Here is a 25,251-nt window from a genome sequence, read left to right as displayed (position 1 = left end):
TGGAAATATATATGTTAACAATTATTATTTGGCACGATAAGCCCTTAGCACCATATTGATTAGAGTGTGGTTCATGAGGTGTGGATTCTTCCCTCATGATTTAATTGGCATTAATAAAGATTATTTAGCCCATGATGTATGTTGATACGGATCCAAATACCCAAGTACATCATTTTTATAGTCATCTCTTCAATTTATTCTCGTCATTTCAATTCCAATTTTAGGATAATTTAAATCACTTCCACCACAAATCCAACCACCCATTTACAAAATTAATTCTACACATAATTAAAATCCAGCTCCTCGTGGGATTGACATTCATCACCATTAGTCTATTCTACAATAGATTCGTGCACTTGCGAGTTAAATAAAATTTGCACAACAAATACCGTCATATATAGGTACAACACGTCCCCCTCTCGCGGTGTGGACAACAAATGTGCTCATTGCAGATATTATTTCAAGTTCTGAAAGGCTTCTTCACATTCGGAGATCAATTCTGTTTTCCTTCCTCTCCTTATCACTTGAAAAAAGGTCTAGCACTTATTCGTCGCCTTGGATATGAATCGACTCAGTGCTACCAACTGCCTTGTAAGGCTATGTATCTTCTTTAGATTACGAGGGGATCTCATCTACATGATTGCCTGGATCTTCTCAAGATTTGTCTCGATCCCCCGATGACTCACCATGAATACAAGAAATTTTCCTGACTCGACCCCAAAGACACACTTCTCTGGGTTGAGCTTCATCTTGTACTTCCTCAAAAGCCCAAATATCTCCTCGAGGTGCTTGACATGTTCGTTCGGGTTTTTTGAATTGGTTATCATGTCTTCCACATACACCTCTATTGTTCTCTCAATCAAGGACTTAAAGATTTTGTTCACCAACCTCTGGTATGTGGCACCCGCATTTTTTAGACCAAATGACATTATCCTGTAATAGAACAAACCCTAGTTAGTGATAAAAATCGTGCTTTCCTCATCCTGCTTATACATTGGGATTTGATTATATCCCGAGAATGCATCCATGAAGCTAAGCAGCCCATGACCAGCTGTTGAGCCCACTAGCTGGTCGAACTTTGGCAATGGAAAACTATCTTTCGGGCACACCTTGTTGAGGTATGTGAAATCAACGCACATCCTCCATTTCCCATTAGCCTTCTTTACCAGAACGACATTCGATATCTATTCGAGGTAGTTGACTTCCCGAATAAACCCCGCCTTCAAGAGGTTCTCTACTTCACTATTTATTGCTTTGTACCTCTCTTAGTTGAAGCATCTTCTTTTTTGCCTTACCAGCTGAGCACCCTTCTTTATTGCCAACCTATGGCAAGCCACCTCATGGTCGATTCCCGGCATGTCTTCATGTGTCCAAGCAAACACATCTGCTTTAGCCTGCATGCAATGCACCAGCTCCTGCTTCTGCTTTTCTTTAAGCTTCGACCCGATTCGAATTATTTTTCTCGAATCACCTTGTTCCAAGTTTACCGTTTCTAGCTCCTTAACTGGCTCCTGTCTACCACCCTTGACTTCCACTCGAGTATCAAGCGATGTGATCTGCATTGCTTCCTTTGCTGCTGTGGAATAACAACTTCGGGCAATTCTATGATCTCCTCGTACCACCCCCACTACTCCATTCACCTGATACTTAAGAGCTAAGTAATGATTGGAAAGCATTGCCTTGCTCATCCTTAGGAAACGGCGGCCTAGAATCATCTAGTAAGGACTCTTTTCATCGACAACTACAAAATTCAAGATCATAGTCTTTTCTGTCGGGGAGCTGCCTATTGTGATGGACAGCTCGACTACGCCTAAAGGGACTAGCTTTCCTCCTCCAAACCCCTTCAAAGAGGTATTTGTGTGTTCTAACCTCAAGTCTGTTATTCACATCTCCTCCAAAATTGACTTGAATAGGACATCAACTGAGGTTCCCGTATCCACCAGGATCCGGTCAAACCTCTTGGCGGCAGCAATGGCTTTAATAACTAAGGTGTCCTCATGTGGATATAGAATTTCCTCTTCATCCTCATCCGTCTACATGATCGGCACTTGCCTGATTCTTGCTCGCTTAGTTACTGGAGTGTTAAAGAGCACTTCTTTGCTAGTCATGGCATACTTAGCATAGTTCTTCATTAATCTGTTGGAGTCTCCCACCAACATTGGGCCACCCGTAATTATCCTTACGATCAGTTGCTCGTGGCCCATGTTTCTATTACTCTACTCCCCTTCACATGACGAACCCACCATCGGGATAGCCCCATCTACGAACTCGTCTATGTAACGATTTCTCATATTCAACCTGAGTCTTGAGATCCCTGCATTCTGTTGTGGTATGACCGTGAGTGCCATGGAATTTGCAATACTATTCCTTATCTCTCCTGCTAGGCAGCTTTGTTATTGGGGTAGGGGGTACAGTAATCCTCGGTCCTTTATGGTCTCATACACCTCGTCCAGAGGCACCTTCAAGGAAGTGTACCACCCATAGCTTTGGCTTTGGTCGATCATATGCACCGCCCTTTCCCTGTGGGTGCCGTTCTGAGCTGGAGGGGGCATCAGTGCCTCTGGTCTGCTTGCTCTACCACCGTGTGGGTGTTGATAAGAATGACTATATGTCTGGTCATGCCTTCTCCAGGAATCTCTGGCTGGTGAGCGAGGAGGTTGCATCTTGCTACGCTAATATTGGGGTGGCCTCTGATGATGCTGGTAAGAGGTGACCTGGCCCCCTGCACTGCTTCCTAAGGCATGGTGGTCCTTCCTCTTAATCGACCCATTTCCTGGTAGGGCTCCCTTCTCTTTCCTCTTCAACCCTTCCAGCTGGCCCGTCTTAATCCTTGCTGCCTTTTCCTCCTCAATCTCTATGTCTTTTTTGGCCTGCTCGTAAGCAGCAAAGTATGACTGAATGACTGGACTCCTCAGATAATACCACAGGCGTCCTATCTTTACCCATTCTTTCAGTTCCCTCAATGTTTGGGGATGGTTGAAGGCTCCTAAATCGAGGACAGCGAGATAGAACATTTTGATGAATTCCCGAAGTATTTCATCCTCTCCTTGCTTCATACTCTTCAGCTCCATCATATCATCTTCAGGTGTCATTGCCCTCCGAAATTGCTCTACAAATTCTTAGCACATCTGCTCGAATGACTTAACGCTCTCTCAAGGAAGCTTTCGGTACCACTCACGTGCTCATCCCTCTAGAGACAACGGGAACACCCTACACCTTTGAGCTTGAGATAATCCATGCACCCCACTTATATCGTTGAAGCATTCTATGTGCACCAGTGCATCGGTTCGCCCCGAGTACTTGAGGTATGGGAAGAAAAAATCTCTCGGAATGACTGCACTCATGATTTCTGCCGAGAGGGGGGATTGATCGTCTAGCATTATTCTCCAACCAGGTACTCTACTTCGTCCTTGCATGTCATCTATTATCTACGCTAGTCTGCGCACTTCTTCTAATTGTACGGCATGACTAGGGTCATGTGTTGTAACATGATCTCGTTCTTGCTCGACATCATGTAGGTGTTGCCGGAGTTCCCTTTCCTCTGCATTTACCACTCCGTCATCATTGTCAAAGACATGCCTTCCCGGTGATTGATCTCCTCCTCCATAGCTTTCTCCCCGTAGAGATTGGTTACCCATTTCACCACCAAATCTTCTGGTGGTCCGACCTCTCATCGTGGTATCGTTGTTCTTTATATCAACGTGCCCTAGTGTCATTCTTCCACTTCTTATCCCCTCCTCTTGAATTTCCCTTCACTCATTTCTCAGCTCATGTAAGATGGTTGTTAGAGTCTCCATTTGTTTCTCCATCCGCTCATACATTGCTTTTTCTCATGCTTCATTGGCTATCTCTCTCAGTGTCACGGACTCGTTAAGCCTCATATCACCTCCTTGGGCACTACCCCCGCCTACGTCCATTGTCTCCTAACTCTTTTTTACTCTTCTCCTCTCTATTAACGGAAGCTTTTTACTCAGCTCCCCACAAACGGCGCCAAAATGTTAATGCGAGATTCTGGTGTCTGCTCGACCACGACCAGGATCTCTCCTCAAGCCTTCCAACCGAGCAGAGCAACACCTTGTAAGACTTCTAATTAGCAGACTCGTGCACACACAGAAACTGGTAAGAACACTCCAGGTGTTTTCCCGGCGTAAATCCTCTGATACTCAAGTCATAAATGTAGGTTTACTTTTTGGGAAACTCGGCCACTAATCTCGTGGCTCTTTTATGATCTTTCAAGAAATCAAATGCCTCTAAGATTTTCTCTATTTTTCCTAATAAAATACTCTTTTCCTAAGCTCTAATCTCAAAGTGTCTAACCCGTTTACCTTCGTCGATTACCTTTTTATAGCCTTCCTATGAATCCTCCCCCCCCCCCCCGGTCACGATCCACGTCCATCACCTCCCTCAGCTCTCGGAAGTGGGTGCTTGACTATCGTAGTTGTGACTTAGTGGGCTTCGTGCCTAGATTCTTGGATAAGAGTGCACGTCTCGTTAACCTTTATGGACTGGGTCTGCCAATTCCGATCTTCAGCATGAATGGCTCTCAGCTCCTAGCAGGAGGCCGGCTCACACTATGGTCCATAAGAGGGCGTCCTCGTGAACGAGCAGAAGATTCCTGCTCGTGGATACTTGCTACCAGACCTCTGCCCATATACTCGCTTATAAGGAGGTTGGCTCCTAGTCCAGGGTATGGCTGGTCTCGTCGAGTTATATCCCCCAACACAAGCAAAAGAAAGAAGTTGTGTCTTTCCTTTTTGTTGGTGTAAATGTCATTTGCTTTTTCTGGTGTAAATGTCTTTCGTTTTACTTTTAACTACCGAGGGATACTTTTATTTTTTCCAACAAATGTTTCCCTAGGTAATAAATATATATATATATATATATATATATATATATATATATATATATATATATAATTTATACTTGCAAAAACTTATTTCTGAGGGAATACGGATTCGTCGCTTCTAAATTTAGCGCTTTCAACTCTCGCGCTAAATTATTCACTCTACCGAGGGATTTTATACTCTTTAGCGCCTAATTATTTTCCCTCGGTAATATCATGTTGATTTTTCCATTTTTACCTATAAATGATTAACATCTCTCGGAAATACATTTTTGTCATAGGGAATTTAGTTCCCTCAAAAATAAATGGTGGGAAATACCCAATTTTGTTGTAGTGTGTAATACGCTCCACAAATATTTATATCTTGAGCCTATTTTAAAGGCCAACTAAACAGGCAGACCTATACCCCTAAAGCATGTTACCCTCCCAAATTTGTATTTGGTCATACATTAATTTTCCATTGGACTATTCTCTAAAATAAAAATTTCGCAGAAATTAATATAAGCCAGTCTTCCAAATATTCCCACAGGAATCATTCAGAAGATAATTTATATATATGAAGTTGATATCTCTAAACCATAAAAAGCAGCATATCTATCTGAATTTATCCAGGCCTTAGGAAAAAAAAAATGTCACCATGTCACCAAGAGATAAATGTTATTATGCGATCAAAAGAATAAAAGAGTGGTTTGTGCTTAAGAATATACTTCCAAGAATCATTCTTGAACCTGCAAAATAAAAGAATCATCACACATTTCCAATCAATCATAAGTATTTTATATATATGACAATTTTTTAAAAACCAGACAAAATAAAGACAACTTAATCAAATTTAAATACTCAGTCTAGTAGCTGTATCTAGAGAATCCAAATCAATATAAAAATAAAAAATAAAACCAAATATTAAAGTGATAAAGGCTTGATATTTTCTTGTTTTTAAATTAGTAAACGGCCACTGATTTTAAATTTTATGTATAAAAAAAATTGCTCCATCAGTAACTAGTTAACTACCAATGAAAAAAAAATTATTATAAAATATATATTGTTTTTAAAACATTTCATACCTGTTTTATTATTCAAGGACGGGTGGTGCTTCTATATCATTGTCACAGGTCAAAATGTGGCTCAGCGAATCATATTTTAATTTCAGATCATCAAAACAAGCTTGCAAGTCATTATACTTAGATTGCAGCCCTCTCAATTCGTCTTCCACTGTTTTATTATCTCGAGTTGAAGCTTGAACTTGCTTATTCTGCCCATTGATATGGGTTTGATCACTCTCTATAACATCAATTGACGCTTCTTTCACATCGTTTGTCTGTTGATATTCTCTGGGCAACTGAAACAAGAATACTACTATTACAATTATCTAATATAACTACATAGTAATATAGATGTAAACTTCTAATTAGAGATTTTTGGTTATATTAAAGTCTCAGATAAGTTAAAAGATAGGAGAACACATATTTTAATATATTACAGGACAAAATGTACTGCATTTTATCCTATCCGTAACTTTTAATATGGTCAAGAATTCATGATTGAAACATTTATATAGTAACATATGTACATATAATTACCATTCTTCCACTTGCATTGCATTTGCACACATTGCATCTCTTCTTAATAAGCACTAGCACATCCATCGAGTCTATTCTTTCACCTATTTTTATCTGATCAAAATTAATAAGAGACATCTAATATTAACATGAATATAAATCAAAATTTCACATTGATGTAAAATTGAGAATCTGTACCTGAGCATGACTCACGAAAACTTACCTCGGATCTCTTTTTACGTAAAACAAGTTCATGGGTTTCGGTGTTAACGTCTCTAAGCAGCTTCAATTCAGCCTCATCACAACGAGAAGTTAGCCGAATGCTAATGAAACTTAATTGGAGGATTCCCCAAAGGAAACCCAATAACACAATTACATAGAAGACCTTTTGCTCCCCACGAGGACACATGCCTTTCACAAACTCCTCGTCTACATTAGCATTACACAAGCTTATGATCAAGAATAGAAGCACTAGATAGTGGGCCCAAGTGATAAGACAGGAAGCAGAAGCTTGCCATCCATGTAAAAAATATGTAAGAAAGGCCGCAATATCGTGACTGTTTAGAAGGAGGTGAGTAAGCAATCTCAATCTGCAGATGAATTAAAGAAAAAAATATAAAATTGCATTATAAATACGTGTATATGTTGGATATTTAAAATAAATACAAAGAAATATATCTTCTTCTTCTTAGTAGCAATTACAAAAAATGTAATTAATAAACTTAGTAGAACGAATTCAAATGACTAAGAGAATAATGTTAAAGATACTAAAGGCCGACCGAATGCGTACAAAAGCAATTGTACGTCAAGCCTGTTTTAACCTTGTTAATTGGATAAACGAGATAAAAATGGACTCAAGTACAATTGTTTTTGTCAGCACTATACGTACCAAGACATTGGATTCAGACTTGTCGAGATAAAGCTTCAAGCAAAGAAGTGGCTGCTCATACTCATGCTCTAACTCATCATCTTTGAGATTCTTCATGGAAAGCAGAGGAGATTTGGTCAACTCATCTCTGGAATCCATGGCAATAAGGAATGGCAGCGATGATGATGTAAACAAATTTTGAGAGGCTTTTGGAATTATGTTTGCTCAAACCAACAATTAACATTTAGTATTCCCACGAGTAGTTATAATGCCCAATTTGAGTCTTAACTGTGATATATGAATGACACTGAAATTTCATTATTAGTAAATTAATATCCTACCATCTACTGGATGAACGCCACATCAATTATAATTGAATTTAGAACTCAAATATTAGGATAAGTCAAAATTTTATTTTTTATTTTAATTCTCTCAATTGTGGCAGCAGTGTATCGTTGATAATGAAACCCTTCCAACTATTGCCAAAAATAATTGAAAAAATTAAATATAAAGATAATTTTCTAATTTTCTATTTATATCACATGATTTTGTTTAAAATTTGTCTAATATTTAATCGGATGTTGTAAACTGATGTTCCTACCAGACTGTTAAGGTTTATAGAACGCCATGTTAAATGGAGAATCATTTTCTTGGTTTTGTAATTTATCCCATTAGGTATCGGAGACAATTAAAACCACTTTTTGAATTTTTTTTCCTCCTTTTAGATCGCTACCTAACATTTGTAAAGCAAATTAAGAAATTATTAATTTATTAAAAGAGTTCTTTCCTTTTAGATCACTATCTAAATTATTATAATTTAAGAAAATTATATATTTCTTTCATACTAATCCAAACCCTAGCAGCTTCAACTTAAGTAGAACCTCACCTGTGTTTAACTTTTTGTTAAAATAAATAAAGCATTAAATATTTATGACCCAACTCACGATCCAACAATTAAATTTCGTTTCTCACAAGAAAAAAAATACATTTAAACCGATTGTAACATTGAATAATTTCTTATTGTCATACAACAATATGCCACATTAGAAATGTTTTACTACCAACAAATATTATGGTAAAAAACAAAAAATGAAGTATATATCACATAAGTAGTAGCAGAACTGGTACAGCACATTTTAGAGTTGATTTAATCCTCTCAGCGTCACAATTGCATCAACCATATTCAATACAAATACCTTTAAAGCGTTGTTGATTTACTACCTTTTTTCCTGAACACACGGTTAAGCCAGAAATCACACACTCCACATACCATCCGTGGCCTCCAATTGTAAATATATAGGCCGAACAACGGAATGGGGGATGCTATGCGTGAAACAACATCCTAAAACTATAAAGGTCAGCTTGGATAAAAACTTAAGCTACACGCTATGCAGAATAAGATCTTTCCTGTCGTCTAATTGGTTAGATTATGCTCCAAGAGAGCAGCATAAAGCGAGGCAGATAAGGTCCTAATGACCACTCTGCACCAGATCACTGTGTCCAGTTTGTTGGGTATCGTTGCTCAAATGTTGGTCATTTCTAACAGACCTTTCATCTTCTTGGACAGGAATTTCCCCAAGACGCTCCTGTATTAAAGCCGAAATTTGGAAACTTGTATCAGAAAGAAATTATGCAGAGTGTATGAATGACTCGTGAATTTGGAAGCAGAGATTATAACTATACCTTGAGACTGGCATTCTCAGCAAGAAGTTGCTCATACTCGTTCCTGATGCGAGTCACCTCTGATCTAAGACTGGCATTTTCCTCTTTTAAGGCATCAGCACGCTGAGCCAGCTCATCACATTCAGCCTGACTCAACAAATTCATACAGCGCATGTAAGTCTAGGCATTCACAAATGATTACTTGCTCTTTGAAAATTTGAATTGGGATGCGTTGTTACCTGCTTACGCAATCTTGATCGTCGAGCAGACTCTCTGTTGGACTGCTTCCTTCTCTGTCTTTTAAGCTCTCTTTCATCCTAAATCCAGAAAAAAACCCACGATGAGTGTACATATTGAGATCGATTACAACAAGGTGGTATAAAAAGGAAATAGCAAGAGAGAATTGAAAGGCCGGCAATTAAAAGGTCCAACACTTGACAAAACAGCAATTTGTAAGGAACCCAAAAAAAGAAAAACAAAATGAAGTGAATCAAACCTGATTTATCAGTTACTTTACTGAATACATGCTCAATAGGCATATCCACTCAGTCATTCCAACTTCAATAATCAATTGAAGCTAAGCCAAACTCAGTCCAACCAAATTTTTGAACAATTAATGATCCGGATCATGTTTATTGTGCAGCACATATTTGTATTTTACATGTACATGCATCAACTATATACCAGTTTAGAAGATATAGAGAATATGACTTGTTAACATTAGGATTCACTTTAAAATAAAAAATAAAAAATAAAACCCAAACTTAGAATGTTCTGTCAAACTCAAATTTAGTTCCAAATATTTAAAATCCATTTGCTTTTGCGGGTCAATTTTCTCAGTCAAATGGTTATAATGTGACTCAGCTTGAAATCTTAAACCAAATTTGATCCACGTATATTACTAACAAGATATCAAGCAATAAGATAGAAAGCGGAGATATCAAGAAATGAAACAAGATAGAAACGAAATAAGAAACGAAATACCTACTTTTCCCATTTATAAGAAACGAAATAAGATAGAAAGTGGAGATATCAAGCAAACAAATATCAACTTTGAGTAAATTCATCAAAAACAAGATATATCCCAACATATTAAAGTCCATCAGATTCTTGTGAACTTGAAAACAGACTGACCGCATTGATATAAAAAATTTCTTCAAAGAACTAAGATGTATAACAACAGAACAGAAAGACAAAACATAAATCATGATAATAAAGAAAATGGATGTCATGTGAAAATAAACTATATTGACCTGTAACCAAAGCTGTGACTGGACACTATCACGTGATCCACCAGCAACTATTCCTCCAGCAACAGGAGTAGAAGGAACCTTTCCCCGCATTGCAGGGATATTAGCAGCAGAAGCACCCCAGTAGTCCATTCCAATATTTAAGTTAGTTGTGGGACCAGGAACAGCTACAGGTGCACCCGGTCCAGACATAGGCACAATAGCCATTGATTGATTCACCATTGCATGAGGCGTACTTGCTCCTCCATTCTGAGGATCATTTGCCGAGCTACCATTTTGAGATGTTTCACCTGTAGTAGACAAGTCAGAAAGATTCTTCAACTATACACAGTTAAATACCAATGTATCACATGAAACAAGAAATGAATCATTATCTAACCTTCCAGAGAATCATGCCCACCTCCTGACTTCAGCTGTGAGCCCTACACAATTCAACATTTATTTATAACATTATCTTTTCCTGGAAGTGAAGGATGGAGCAACAGCACAATATATGGAAATAGAAAGAGCCTCAAAACATGTATTATATAACAGAGGTAGTCTTATATGACAATGACAGGCATAAAAACCAAGTTGCAGGCTACCTTCAGCATAAACGTATATATCAAAAGCCTTCTGTGAGATCAAATTATACAGGTATAGAATACTCTTACAATGTCTCAGATAGTATGACACCAATGCATATCTATAAGGACGTGTTCAGTTCGCAAAACAAAAATCAGTGCTTAGAAACCACGATACAAGTTAAAAATTTGGGTTTTGTTAACAATCATTTAATATCCTGGGTTTTGATAATATCCGAAAGCACATTTGAGATTATATGCAAAAGCTGCTAATAAATTGATAAATAACGGAAATGCATTAAAAAACATTCCATGTGAAAACCAAAAACAAACTTTCTTGTTTTCAGATTTTTATCTACTTAGATGAGTACACTAAAAAACTTGCTTCCATAGATGTTTCAAACAAGCAAACATTAAGTAAATTTTCAGACCCCTTGTGTCCAAAAACAATGAATTGAATTAATATCACAGCACTCATGTTCCCTAGAAGTTAATTATATTCAGCTTCTTGCCTCCAGACAGAAATGGGGAGGAGATCCTATCATTAAGATCTTGCGTTATACTTTCACTTTTGAAATCTAAGTGTGTAAATACTGCATATCTAGTAACCACAAAAATATGAATCATAAACAGACAGTCAAAATGGTCAGTCTGTGTTCAGTTGCACTGGCCTGAAGAGTGCAATATGTGACTACATTGCAAATTAGCATTGGCTTCAGGGCTTTTCCACTTCAGTAACACAGTGGCAGGAATGAAATTAGCTTTCGTACAAATGAATCTATCTAGTGGGGTACTATTTTATCTAGTTTTGACATTTGACCATTCACCAAAACACCTCTTCAACTTTCCTTGCCAGAGGAAAGAAACTCTTTAAACTTCACTAGCAACCATTTCTCTACGACTTAAGCAGAGGACAATAGTAAAAATATCAAGCATGAATTAGAAAAACTAAAAGGTTAAGCTTAAATACTGTAATGTCAACAGCAAGCTCAAAAAATAATTTAAAAGAGCCATAAATTCATGGAACGGATTTCTAACAAAAGATAGTTGTAAACAGCAAGGTCCTATCCTGACAAAACCAATAAAATACAAAAATGATCCGCTAAAACTGAAAATAAATGAATAATAATAAACAAACAGAAAACAAATGCACTTACATTCTGTGAGTTAGCATCACTTCCTTCACTTGTACCTTCACTTCCACTCTCAGCACTACATGTCCAGAATTATTCCAACATCAGATAAATTTCCACGCAACAGTTAAAATTCATTATGTTAATGCAGAAGTGAGATGCACAAACAAGACCTAGCTAAAATTTGCAAATACTAAGTACCAAAAAAAAATAAAATTAAAAAAAGAGGTGTATGATTAGAAAACAAAACTAAATTTGTTATGGACTATATTGGCAATCTGGTTTTCGTGAAAGAAAGACGAACAAAAAAACCTAGGATGCATGAAAAGCCAGGAAACTTGATAAGCGTCAATGAAGGTCTATTATTAAAAAATGCATTTGCTAGGCCCTTCTGTCTCTTATCTTTCCATCGTAATGAACAGAACTAAATTAAACGATAGATGTATCTTGCAACCCAGAGGCAGAGGCTGATAGACCTCATGAGCTAATACACATTAGCTACAGAGCAGCCACCAAAACATATAAAGTAACTTTTTACACATCCACCATACCTTTTAGAATAGGCTCCATTAGCAGATGCTCCTGATGCTTTACCTAGGTCATTATTCTTGCCAGTAATCATGTTCAAACTGCCCAAACTTCCTTTTGATCTTTTAATTGGCAATTTTTCTTTGGCATCAGATGGTTTACCATCTGCTTCCATGCTTCCTGGAGTATTTCCCTAAATGAAAACCTAAAATGAGTTTATTGTGCGCATACAGACCAAGATATGTCTGTTAGTTAACAAACCCTTAAAGGAAACTCACAGATGCTTCAACAATCCCATTTGGAGAAGGCATTGCAAATGGACTGAAAGGGTAAGATCCCTGTATGCAATTCGAACATATTGACGCTTAAAATGAAGATAAAAAGTGCGCTCCGAAAAACTTCAACTTAAGCATCATGGAAAATAAAATACCGGCGGAATGGATGGATGAGCATATATTCCGCCATGGGGATACATTGCAACATATGGATGTGGTGGGGTACCATAAGGAGGCATAATATGCTGCAAGAAAATAATAACTAACGATAAGATGAACTTATATAACGGAAGGAACAAATATAAATTTGATTGTCATTCTTAGCAGCCAATATCTCTACCAAATTCAAGGAAAATCTTGGTTCATTGTTTGTAATAATATTCAATTTGTGAGTGTTTAATCATATTTCAATATATATTATCCTTATTCTTTTTCCTACATGGTATACTGTGTTAATAACTGATCAAAGCTAACTTAGGCATGTAAGCGTGCCCAAGCTCTACCACATACAGACAAATACATCTTGTGGACTCAACTTCTGATCAAAGCCGAAATTTCCCATATGGTACTAACCTTGCTTGCACCTCTATGCTATAATATTTTACAAGAGTATTCAAACAAAGTACTCACACAACAGCAATCTACACTTTCAAGCAAACTACACAACACAAACGATGCAATTCTGTTATATCATATCATGAACTATGATGGTCATCATTATCATAGCAAATCAAAAATACTGATATGCAAGACATATACACCTGAACTCCCCACATGTATGGGTGAGCTTGTGGACTTGAGGCCAGGAACCCATGTGGAGGCATAGGAGAATACGCCTGTTAAGAAATCACAACCACTCCATATTAGACACAAACTAAACAAATAATTTGAAGCCAAATCAAAATACCCAAGTAACTGAATTCTTTTATCTAACCTGAAATCCTGACCAGTCTGGATTTACTGCACCAGTGCTAGTAGTTGGAATCTGCTCCTGAAAAACACACAACACAAATAAAAATAAATTCATGGAAAAGAACCCAACAGAAATATCTCAAAACAAAAAGAGAACAACAACAAATCCAAAATCCATAAATTAAGCAACAACCTGTGGAGTAATAGCAGGTGGCGTCTTTGCCTCCTTTTCTTTAGCTTGCTTATCTGCCTCACCGCTTCCCATGACTCTATATCACCAGTTTCCAATAAATTTTCACACCATCCTGCAATAAAATTTGCAACATTGCTCCCATGAATATTAAAACCCACTTCTTATCCACTATCTTCAGATAAATAAATTAAAATTGCACCCTAAGTAAGAAATAAACACTGAAAAAAAAAATTCAAATTGTAAATAACATTCATTATTGTGAAATTGCTGCAATAATCGCCAAAAACAACCCTAAAATATTCAATATTCTATATAAATATAAAACAAACCCCAAAATAACATGCCTAACACTTACAAAATTTCAACTTTTTTGTACAGAAAGAAACAAAATTGCGAGTCCCCAAATCAAAACCCTAACTTAAAGTAAACAATTAAATACTATATACAAATAAAACCCATAAAATTAACAGCTGGAATCGACAAATTAACGAAACCAACGTACATAAATTTCAATTACCGGTTTTTTAAATACAAAAAAAAGCCGCAATTGATATAACAGCCGAAACCGGATCCACTTAAAAAAGGTGACAACTTTAAACCTAATTGTTGATTTTGGGTAATTGAGAAGGGACACAGAGGTCAATTTGGGGAACAAATTATGTGGAAAATTTTTTAACACATTATGTTACGAAAATTTGATAAAGTGGAAGGGATCAGAGAAAAAAATTAAAATTAGGTTTTGTTTGGTTTGGTTTGGTTTACGGATCGGAATCTGTGAGTCGTCGTACGGTAATCGATTTTTTCGCTTCTATTTTGTTGCATTGAGATGGAGAAACTCCCAGTTTTGCCCCCCCTTTTTTTTTTGCATTTTTTTTCTTTATTTTTAATTTTTTGTTTTAATGGCTGTGATTGCTGTGATGAGAATAATTGGACGGACTCGATGATGGGGATCTTAATCTTATACCGTAGTTTGAAATGTACACGACAAATGGGTATTATTCGATATACCTAATACACGTGGCAAACTATACTCTTACGATATCCATGATTATGCACATGATTGTGAGGGAATGTCACGATGATTGTGCTTTTTGATAGCGTGAAAATTTGATGACTAATCAAAATCCAAGCATACAAATGTTATGACTTCCGACTCTTGATGTTGTGTACTTATTGCCGGTAAATATAATAATTTCGACGAGATATTTACAGTAATACGAGTATTTATCAAACAATTATCAAGAAGTAAAATCACTTTTAATTTTTAAGCTATGGTTGCAAATTTTTATTATGGCCATGACTTAAAAACTTAACTAAATAGAGCCTTTTATATAATGGACCAATTGCATCAAAAAGTTTCTTTTTAAAAAAATATTCTTATTTGATTATTTTTTGATCACACAAATTCATTGCGAATAAATTCTACTTTCATAATACAAATTGCCCCACATAAAGTATAAATTATAATTATAAATTTCACATTATTTATTGCATTGGGCATTCAGATCGAATTAACTCTTAATCAAATCGAACCTAAAATTCAATTCAAGATCGGTTCGTTTTGGACAACCCAAATTTCATTATTTCGTTTCGAATGTACTATTCACTTCCACGAAAGCATCACCCCAGTGACTCAGCAGCAGTGAGCTAACAAACGCTTGCAAAACAAAACCACCGCCACCACCAGCCACCAAGCCAAACGGGTGTCACTACCGTCGACCAACACTCGAGCGGCTTCCCTCCGTTGTCGTCTTCATTAGTCTTCGTCGTCTTCTTCCAGTCGCGCGCATGAACAGCCGCAGTCGAGGCATTTTATCGTCGTCATCTCCGTCGTCAGTTCCGGTCCATTCATGCTTAAGTTTTCAACTTTTCTTTCTGCTGTTTCGCAGTCTATCGGTGCCCGATGATTGGATTTAGCCAAATCCGATACGCCCAATTGCCCATTTCCTTATTTTCTTCAAAATTCTGTATTTTTTTTTTAATATACTTTCCCAAAGTTTTTTACTTTGCCTAAAGTTGATTTGCTTGGATTGTTTTATTATTGACTTTGTAATTTTGATTTTATTAGGCTAAATTTGTCCATTGCATTTTTTATATATATAATTTGAGAATTTAGAATTCAGGGTGAATTTGAAATTGGATGTGAAATTTTTTGTTGTAACATGAATTAGCAAAATAAATTTTCAATTCACACCGAACCAAATTTATTTCGGATTGGTTTGGTTCGGATTTACTGTTTCAATTCAAAAGAGTTGAAATTTTCAAATTGAATGGGTTATAAGAGTAATGATACGGCCATAAATTTTTATATAAATTTATCTTGTACAAATTGATGTGGTATTAATTCATTGATTAAATTAAATATTTCTTGGCCCATATGATTTATTTTTGTTATTTTATATTTTTATTCAATCAATGAATTAATGCCACATCAATTTGTACAAAATAAATTTGTACAAGAATTTGTGGCTTTATCATCAATCTGTGGTTATAATCCAAACCAAATCCAAACAACCAAATTGGAACACAATTTGCTCACCCGTCACTACTTGTCGTGTGAATATAACTCAAAAAGCTAGGTGATTGAACCATGAATGAACAATTCACTGAGGATTTGTTTGCTGGCAGTTAAATATATTGAAACTAAGTTACTTTACAAAAAAAACAAACAAACAAACAAACAAAACTAATTTTCCGTTTGGTGGCAAAAATAGAATAGATCGCAATCTTGAGCCCATCAATTAGTGTGGGAGGAGTTTAAAAAAATATATATATATATCCTTGGGACTATTGGGATGAAAGTTTTAAAACTAAAATATAATGGATGATAGGACAAGATAAATAGAAAATAAAGTCCCTAATAGAAACATCACATGCTACGCAGAAAATAAAAATTACCTCTAAAATAAAACAGAAGTATAATAACTCTAGAGTAAACATGATGGTCTTACCTTAAACAGGTCATGTATTAAACTTATAAATTAAATGAAATACCAATAAAGTGTTGGCTCTATTGGTAATGGAGTTCCCTTAAGTGGCTTGATTGAGTTTGCTCCCCAGTTCGAGTCGCAGAGAAGTCACTTTTGTTGGGCGAACATGTGCTTCCCAGTTCGAGCGGGGATTTATAGTCTGGGTTGTGGTACGGGCTTAAAGATGTCTCTCACAGTTGGAGCCCTTCCCAAGATATCTCGTGGATAAGACAAAAAAAAAAAAAAACTAAATGAAATGATTGAAGTGATCCCAATTAAGAAAGAAGGAACCTCGAGCCACCAGTGAGATATCACTGACTCTATAAGAGCTGAAATTCTAACATCGTGTCAAGACCGACGGGATAGGGAGGGGTTAGTTTCATGTAGATAGTTTCTATGGGGAGTAAGCCTCACAAAAGGTCCGGGAGGCGTGCAACGGTTTCCTTGGACTTCAAGTGCAAAGGCAGAAGGGAGTTTGGCACCCATGGAGCAGGGACGAACGTCAGCATAAAATGGTCTATAAATAGTGACCAAATGCCAGCATTCAGGGGACCTCTCCTCTTAACAAAAATCAGAGTGAATTTAACACAAAAATTGTATTACTTGTTATATTCATTCTTTCTAGCTAATATTGATTTAATTAAGCACTGGAATGCCATTACTGATACCGCCGAGCTCCAGGAAGAAGATATCAAACATGATTCTAGCATTTCAAGGTAAAACATACAGTTTGATATAACAAGTATACATTACCAAACTCATGTGAATATCCGCAGATCGTTTAGTGGGTTTGAAACTTTCAAGCAAAGGGTATAGACTTGTGTTTGTTTGTTGATTCAAGACGAGTAATAGTTTGAAAGCTTAATGTAACAACCAATCAATAATAAAATGCATTCACCCTCAATTAGTGAACTGTGTTATACTTAATCTTAATACCTCAGGAAAAAAAAATGTAAAATCAATTTCTCATGATCATTCAAATTAAATTGATAGATTTAGGTCAAATGGATTGAATTTTTAATAAATTTAATAAAGGGAAGCTTCTTCCAGGCAAAAATTCACTCTTAATGAATTTTTTTTAATCCAAAAATATTTTTTTAATCAATGATACCATTATTGAATAATAAATAATTTTTTTAACTATATAAATAATAAAAAATAAAACGAAGAGGCAGAAGAAAACAAACAGCAAGCCAGCAAGCAAACAGAGAGAGTATTCACAAGCCCCTCTGTGAAAATGGAGACAGACCCAGAAGCAGAACGAGAAGCTTCGCGTCTCAAAGGCATCGCGGAGACGAAATTCAAAAACTCAAACTTAAAATCAGCCCTAAAACATGCGAAGAAAGCACAGCGTTTGGCCCCAAGCCTGGAAGGCCTTTCGTCAATGGTCACAGCATTCAAAATCCTCCGCGTTGCTTCAAAATCTAAAGAGTGGTACCAAATCCTTCAGGTAGAGCCCTTCTCTCATATCAACACAATTAAGAAACAGTACAAGAAACTTGCGTTGATTTTGCATCCTGATAAGAACCCTCATTCAGGAAGTGAAGAGGCTTTTAAGTTAGTGGGTGAAGCTTTTAGGGTTTTGTCTGATAAGGTTAGGAGGAAAGAGTATGATATGCGATTGAGAATTAAGATTCAGGATGAGAAGGTTGCTCTTGATGATAATGATGATGGGTTTGCGGGGAAAGAGACATTTTGGACTGCGTGTTCGCGGTGTCGGTTGTTGCACCAGTTTGAGAGGAAGTATTTGGATCAGATTTTGGTTTGCCCTGGATGTAAGATGAGTTTTGAGGCTGTGGAGGCAAAGGAGAGTAATGTGGTTAGAGTTTTTAGGAGTGGGAGGTTGAGTGAAAAAATGGGCAGTGCTGATTTGAAGACGAAGATGGGAAATGTGGGGTTGAAGAGGAAAACCGTTAGTGGGGATACAAAGATGAAAGGGAGTGCAGGTAGTGGTGTTGATGGGGAGAGTGGGGATTCAAGGAAGGAAATGGGTGGTGGTCGTGGTGATTGGGGTGGAGGCAGATTGAGGAGGAGGACGAGTAGTGTTGGGGAGGTCTTGGCGAGGTCCAAGCCAAAGCTTGTGGAAGATCGGGAGGAAAGTATGACGTTAGCAGAAATGCAGTTGGAAGCTAAGAGAAGGGCGAATCAGGCGAAGTTGAAGTTTAAACTGAAGGAGAAGGAAATGGAGAAGCGTGGAAAAAAGGAGAAGAAAAGAGAGAAGGAGATTGAAAGACACAGGGCTTTGAAGAATAAGGACTTGGAGGTTGAAGGTCAGCAGGCTGCGGAGAGGATTGTAGACCTAGAGAATGAGAACGGTGTACTTGCGAAGAAGATTGTGGACCTAAGAACTAAGAAAAGGAGGACTGTGAAGAAGACTGAGGATTTGCAAATTGTGAGGCAAGAGACTTTGAAGAAGAGTGTTGATTTGGTGATTGAGAGACACAAGACTTCAAAGACAAAGGATTTGGAGATTATGGCTGTGGAAGACTCAGATTTTTATGATTTTGATAGAGACCGAATGGAGAGGAGTTTTAAGAAAGGGCAAGTATGGGCCATTTATGATGATGATGATGGAATGCCTAGGCATTATGGTTTGATTGATGAAGTTTCAGTGAATCCTTTTGAGGTGAAGATAAGTTGGTTGGATCTTCAGAGTAATGGGGATGAAGGGTTAATATGTTGGGAGAAACAGGGATTTCATGTATCCTGTGGGAGATTCAAGGTTTCAAGGAAGACTTCTATTGACTCTCTGAATATATTTTCACACATTGTTGAGTGTGAAAGGGCAGCAAGAGAAGTTTACAGGATTTTTCCAACAAAAGGTTCAGTTTGGGCACTTTACAATGAGGCGGCTTTGGGCATTGAAGGAAGCAATCTTTCAGCCAGAGATAGGCGATCCTATGACATAGTAGTACTTTTAACAACTTACAGTGAAATGCATGGGTTAAGCATGGCCTATCTTGAGAAGGTTGATGGGTTTAAGGCTGTATTTAAGAGACGAGAAATTGGTTGTCATGCCATTAGATGGCTTGAAAAGGATGACGTTCGTTTGTTTTCTCATCAGATTCCTGCAAGGAAGCTTACTGGTGATGAGATTCCTGACTCTTTGAAGGACTGTTGGGAGCTAGATCCTGCTTCACTGCCTTCTGATTTGCTCACTATCGGTTGGGGAAGTTGATATCTGGTTGAGAAACCTGTTGTACTCCTTATATCTAAGGTATAGGTGTTCAACGTGAATATTTTCACTCTCTGTAGCACATTAGGGCTTTGCAATAGCTTGAATATATGCTTTTGGTATTAGGTTACTGTAATTTGAGTCATGAATCAATAATTGGAAGCTCTGAACAGTGCTTTCTGATATGATTTTTTGCATATTACTGAACCTACAGAATGAATGTGGAAAATTGTTTAATGGCTTCCCAAAACAACTGTCTTTGATCTTAGTAATCATGCATATGCATCATAACTACATTAAACTACATCTCATACATTAATTATGCGGTCTTTAGTTTCACTTGCAATTGTTGCCAAATGAAATTCTGCTTGATACTGACATGCTAAGCTGAAATGTATTCATAGATCTGGGAGCTACACAATTTATAGTCCTGGGAATCATGTAGTTATTATATGGCTCGCGCCTCGCGGAGTTGCATTACTATCATGTATTATGTTGCATATTTAATAGTATTTAAATGTATTATAGTGTTCTGTACTAAATAAATTCCAACAAGTTTATGTGTTTAATTTTGGTATAGCATTGATGATATTGGCTAAAAGAAGCAAGTTACGTCTATTGCTGGTTAGAATTGGACTGTACTAATCATTTTAAACAACATCAACAACAATAATAATAAGGGATATTATCAAATACCCACAAAAAAATTTTGTGACATATCCACTAAGGGTTTTTGATAGGTACATTTTGGTTAATATTTCGGCTGCTGTCATTTTACTACTAAAATCTTAACATTGTTGAAAAATTGCTCAGGTTACAAGAGTGTTAAAGGGGTTTCAAGCTGAAATTATTTTCTTAGTTATTTTTTGGAGCTTTTTTTATTTTATTTCAGTTATTATTTTATTATATAAAAATATCTCCAAAATAGAGTTCTAGGTTTTTTTGATAGAGTGATACTAATTGAAATTTTTAATGAATGCATAAACAAGAAAAAAATTATTATTATTATTTTATAATATGATAAAATACTAATAATTGAAATTAAAAAAAGGGTCGTAAATTGTATATTAAAAAAAGATTAAAAAAAACTAGAAAAGAACTAAGAAAATAATTTCAGCTATTGAATATCCTTATGATCTCAGTAATTTTTTAATAGTGTGAATGTTTTGGTGGTAAAAGGATAACAGCTAAAATATTAAGTGATAAAATATAGTTATCAAAAAAATTTAGTAGTGAATTAATATGTCAAGAAATATTTTATGAGTATTCGGTATCCCTAATAACAAATGTATATCTGCAGCACAATTTCATCGAAAAAGAGTATTTTGGGCCAATAGCAAGTTAAATGGGATAAGTAAAAAAAAAATAGAGCACATGCAATAGACAAAAAACAAAAATAAACGTAAGGTTTCAATTAAGTGGAAAAGTAACAATCGATACTGTGTGAGAAAAACAAAGTCATAAAAATGATCTTGCAGTTTTTCTTAATTGTTATAAAATTGTATTTAAAAATTGTTACAAAATTACTTCACATTCTCTTTTACCATTATCAAAATTATATCAATTTTTGGTTATGTACTCTTAATTTCAATCTTAATATCTTATCCAACACAAAAAGTGAAATTTTCATTTGCACATAAATCATATTTGTGTTTTTAAACAATGTAACATGTACAAAAAGATAAAATAGAAGCTTTTCCCTCTCAATAAATTTAATCTTCTCTTCTCTATTTTTCTTAGAGATGGGATCATTCTAACACTTAAAATTCATTTAGCTATGAAACGTTGGAGATAATCAAAATAAAAATAGTACAAATTGAAAATAATGGTGTTTCTCACTTGTATTTTATTCTTTAGTAATAATTTGATTTTTAATTTGTATTTTATTCTTTTGTAACAATCAAAATTTTAATTTCAACTGCAAAATGATAAAATGGAGAAAAGATCTTTTGTGATGTGAGATTCAATATTCATCATTTTGGAGAGGAATAACATATCCAGCATTTTTATAATTTTTTTAAAATCATACCTATTTTTTATTTTCTAAAATATTTTAAAAACAATTTACTTTCATTATTATTTAATTAAAACATACTTACCTATAATGATATTCGGTAGAAATTAAAAAAAAAAAAAAAAAAAGAACTCGATTAAACGATTAAATTGAAAAATTGGTTTCCTACCTCTTTGTCGAACATTCATAACAAATTGAAATGTTCATTTCCTATCAAAGACGGATAAATTGAACCAATTAATTTTATTTTTTAAAGTTTTGCGGCCGAAAACGAATTATTTCTTTGAAAGCAATACTAATTAATCAGATGTGCAACAACCTCCATACACTAAAGGCGCAACTAACTCAAAGGGAAAAGCATTATTTAATAATAAAAAAAGGGAGATTGTGAATTTCCCTTTACTGCAATCAATATATATTATTTACTTCTCTACTATTTTTATAATAGCCAATAACCTCCCAATATGATAAGTTTATAATATTATGCTTATTTCTAAGTACACTTTTATTTATATTTATTATAAATTAAATAAATCACATAAATAGAATTTAAAATAAAAAAATTAAGTATTAAAAACAAGAAATATATGTTTTGATATGAACAAAACAATTAATAATAATTTTTTTCTTATACTTTTTTTTATAAACATTTTCTTCTAATAAATATTTTAAAATATTTTAAAATCAAATGTAAAAAGTACAAGGAAATGTTTTATTATTTATTTTATAATAATTTTTTATCATTTGATAATAATTTTCTTATATATTTATTATAAGAAAATACTTATAAAATTAAAAATATAAGAAAAATATTTTATCATTAATTTTTTCACATCAAAACATATATTTTTTATTTTTAATACTTAATTTTTTATTTTAATTTTTATTCATGTGATTTATTTAATCTATGATAAATATAAACAAAAGTGTATTTAAAAATAAAAGTAATATTATAAACTTATACTATCAGGGTTCTTAGAGCATCTCCAAAAAACTATTTAAATTTTACTCTTTAAATTTCAATTTACTTACTGATGTGGCAAATAAGTGGATAGAAAAATACAATCTCCTCCAAAAGTCTCATTAAATAAAAACAAATTAACATTATTTTAATCAAATATTTTCCTCTATCAAATTTAACTACCCTCCATTTTTTTCCCTTCAACAAATTTAATTAACCTCCAATTATTTTAATTACCCTCCAATTTTTTTCACTCCAACAAATTTAATTACCCTCTATTTTTTCCCTCTAAAAAATTTATTCAACCTCTAATTTTTTTAAAGTACTTTTAACTCTTTATGAAATAGATTTTTGTGAATGGACTTCTCAACCTTCCACCAGTTTACTATTTTTTTTTTCCCATTGTTTTCCTTCATGGCCAGCAACTTTAAGATAAAGATGCTGTCAGATTCATCATACTTTTAACTCTTTATGAAATAGACTTTTGTGAATGGACTTGTTCAACCTTCCGCCTGTTAACTAATTTTTTTTCCTCATTGTGTTTCCTTCATGGCTAGCAACTTTAAGATAAAGATGCTGTCAGATTCGTCATCTGATGATGATGAAATTGAGATGATTGCAGCTGTAGCCATTGCAAAGAGAAGACATAAAAAATTTGGGCGTTGTGGCTCCATCAAAGGTCACGCAACAATTTGGCGCGATCGATTAGCCGGTTATGATAGGCTTTTTCATGATTATTTTTCTAAAACTTCCACATATCCTCCAGATAAATTTCGAAGGAGGTTTCGAATGAATCGCCCTCTATTTCTGCGTATTAAAAATTCAGTGGAACAGCACGATTCATATTTTGTCCAGAAAAGAAATTATGCTGGAGTCCTCGGTTTGTCATCACTACAAAAGATCAGTGCAGCAATGCGAATGCTAGCTTATGGAGTATCCGATGATTCTATTGATGAGTATGTGAGAATTGGCGAAAGCACTGCAATTGAAAGTTTGAAAAAGTTTGTTCGTGCAATGATTGAAATTTTTAGCAATGAATATTTATGATCTCCTAACACAAATGACATTGCTAGACTTTTAGCAGAAGGTAAACAACGTGGGTTTCCAAGAATGTTGGGAAGTCTTGATTGTATGAACTGGAAGTCGAAAAATTGTCCAGTGGCATGGAAAGGGATGTATGTTGGTCATGCCCAAGAACCAACAATAATCTTAGAAGCAGTGGCCTCATATGATCTCTGGATATGGCATATGTTTTTTGGGTTACCAGGATCCCACAATGACATCAACGTGCTTGATCGATCTCCATTATTCAAAGACTTAGCTGAAGGACGTGCTCCATCAATAAATTACTCAATCAATGGTCATAATTATACAATGTGGTATTATCTTGCAGATGGTATATATCCACCATGGTCAACTCTAGTGAAAACAATACCATATCCACAAGAAAATAAGCATAAGAATTTTGCTAAAGCTCAAGAATCAGCCAGAAAGGATGTTGAGAGAGCATTCGGAGTGCTCCAAGCTCGTTTTGTGATTGTGCATGGACCTGCTCAATTTTGGGACCGTGATACACTTCACGATATCATGAAGGCGTGTGTTATAATACACAATATGATTGTAGAAGATGAACATATTACTAAAGATATAGAGGACTTAAATGATGATGTAAGTAATGAAGATTGGGTTAAACCATCATTTGAACGAACAATAGGAATTATGGAATTTATTCAAAATCATCATCGAATCAGAAGCAGAGAAAATCACTCTCAACTTCAAAAAGACCTCATTGAACATTTGTGGAAACATCAAGGATCCCGTAAGGCCATGTAATTTGATAACATGCTGCATTATTATCATATTTGTCTTTATCATATATTTTGGCTTTTCATAATTCTATTCCTGTGCTCTGTTTTTCCTGATATGAATACAAACTATATTGCCAACAAATGCAATCAATAGTTGCATCATTTGAAAATGTTGTTGGCCTTGGACACACTGCCCCTTACATATATTTTGCATTCAAGGCCATATCTAAACACTTTTGTTGCTTGAAGAATGCCATATTGGACCAAATTCATGTCTCAGGCAAGACTGTTAGTGATAACAATGCTAACAATGACACCATGGAACAAGGTTGCAGTAGCCAAAAGCCAGTGCAAAAATTAGGCTTTCTTTGGCCTCCTCACTGGCGGTCGCAAAGAGCACTTCCAGATCATGCAGTAGCTGTGCTTAAAACATGGCTCTACGAAAACTTAATAAATTAAATATATAATATTAATTATAAAATTACATGAAACATACAACATTTTAAGGGAAATAAAACAATAGATAGCAAAACATTCA

The 25,251-nt window shown here is 35.3% G+C and overlaps 2 protein-coding genes and 1 pseudogene across 4 annotated transcripts; 2 read left to right on the top strand and 1 right to left on the bottom strand.

Moving 5' to 3' along the window:
• Positions 1–8,346: 8,346 nt before the first annotated feature.
• On the bottom strand, positions 8,347–14,646 carry LOC18041558 (bZIP transcription factor 16). Of its 3 annotated transcripts, none has more exons than XM_024184186.1 (13): positions 14,289–14,646; positions 13,787–13,898; positions 13,616–13,672; positions 13,443–13,517; positions 12,837–12,926; positions 12,685–12,744; positions 12,430–12,599; positions 11,903–11,957; positions 10,562–10,604; positions 10,186–10,472; positions 9,172–9,249; positions 8,954–9,079; positions 8,347–8,856 (listed from the first exon to the last, which is right to left on the bottom strand). In XM_024184186.1, the coding sequence occupies exons 2-13, from the start codon at positions 13,856–13,858 to the stop codon at positions 8,740–8,742; spliced, it is 1,230 nt and encodes a 409-aa protein (XP_024039954.1). In that variant the 5' UTR covers positions 13,859–13,898; positions 14,289–14,646; the 3' UTR covers positions 8,347–8,739. The 3 variants fall into 3 exon arrangements, with proteins under 3 accessions (XP_024039954.1, XP_006432686.1, XP_024039953.1); XM_006432623.2 differs by having other exon boundaries at positions 14,304–14,646; XM_024184185.1 differs by lacking the exon at positions 14,289–14,646 and having other exon boundaries at positions 13,787–14,068.
• A 2,761-nt stretch (positions 14,647–17,407) lies between these two features.
• Positions 17,408–20,115, top strand: LOC18041557. Its single transcript, XM_006432622.2, has 2 exons — positions 17,408–17,471; positions 17,925–20,115. The coding sequence occupies exons 1-2, from the start codon at positions 17,408–17,410 to the stop codon at positions 19,931–19,933; spliced, it is 2,073 nt and encodes a 690-aa protein (XP_006432685.2). The 3' UTR covers positions 19,934–20,115.
• A 3,339-nt stretch (positions 20,116–23,454) lies between these two features.
• The window catches only part of LOC112098090, a 4,574-nt pseudogene continuing 2,777 nt past the window's right edge, over positions 23,455–25,251 (top strand).

Source organism: Citrus clementina, unplaced genomic scaffold (assembly GCF_000493195.1).
Source record: "Citrus clementina cultivar Clemenules unplaced genomic scaffold, Citrus_clementina_v1.0 scaffold_5, whole genome shotgun sequence".
Lineage (NCBI taxonomy): Eukaryota > Viridiplantae > Streptophyta > Magnoliopsida > Sapindales > Rutaceae > Citrus > Citrus x clementina.
The sequence above is the reverse complement of the archived record's forward strand: the minus strand, read 5'-3'. Positions and strand labels throughout refer to the sequence as shown.

Coding starts and splice junctions, on each gene's coding strand:
- LOC18041558 (XM_024184186.1), bottom strand. CDS start 13,858: ATGGGAAGCGGTGAGGCAGATAAGCAAGCTAAAGAAAAGGAGGCAAAG. Junction 12,745..12,836: donor CTCATCCATCCATTCCGCCG/GTATTTTATTTT, acceptor AATTGCATACAG/GGATCTTACCCTTTCAGTCC. Junction 9,080..9,171: donor GATCAAGATTGCGTAAGCAG/GTAACAACGCAT, acceptor TTGTTGAGTCAG/GCTGAATGTGATGAGCTGGC.
- LOC18041557 (XM_006432622.2), top strand. CDS start 17,408: ATGCCATTACTGATACCGCCGAGCTCCAGGAAGAAGATATCAAACATG. Junction 17,472..17,924: donor CATGATTCTAGCATTTCAAG/GTAAAACATACA, acceptor AATAAAACGAAG/AGGCAGAAGAAAACAAACAG.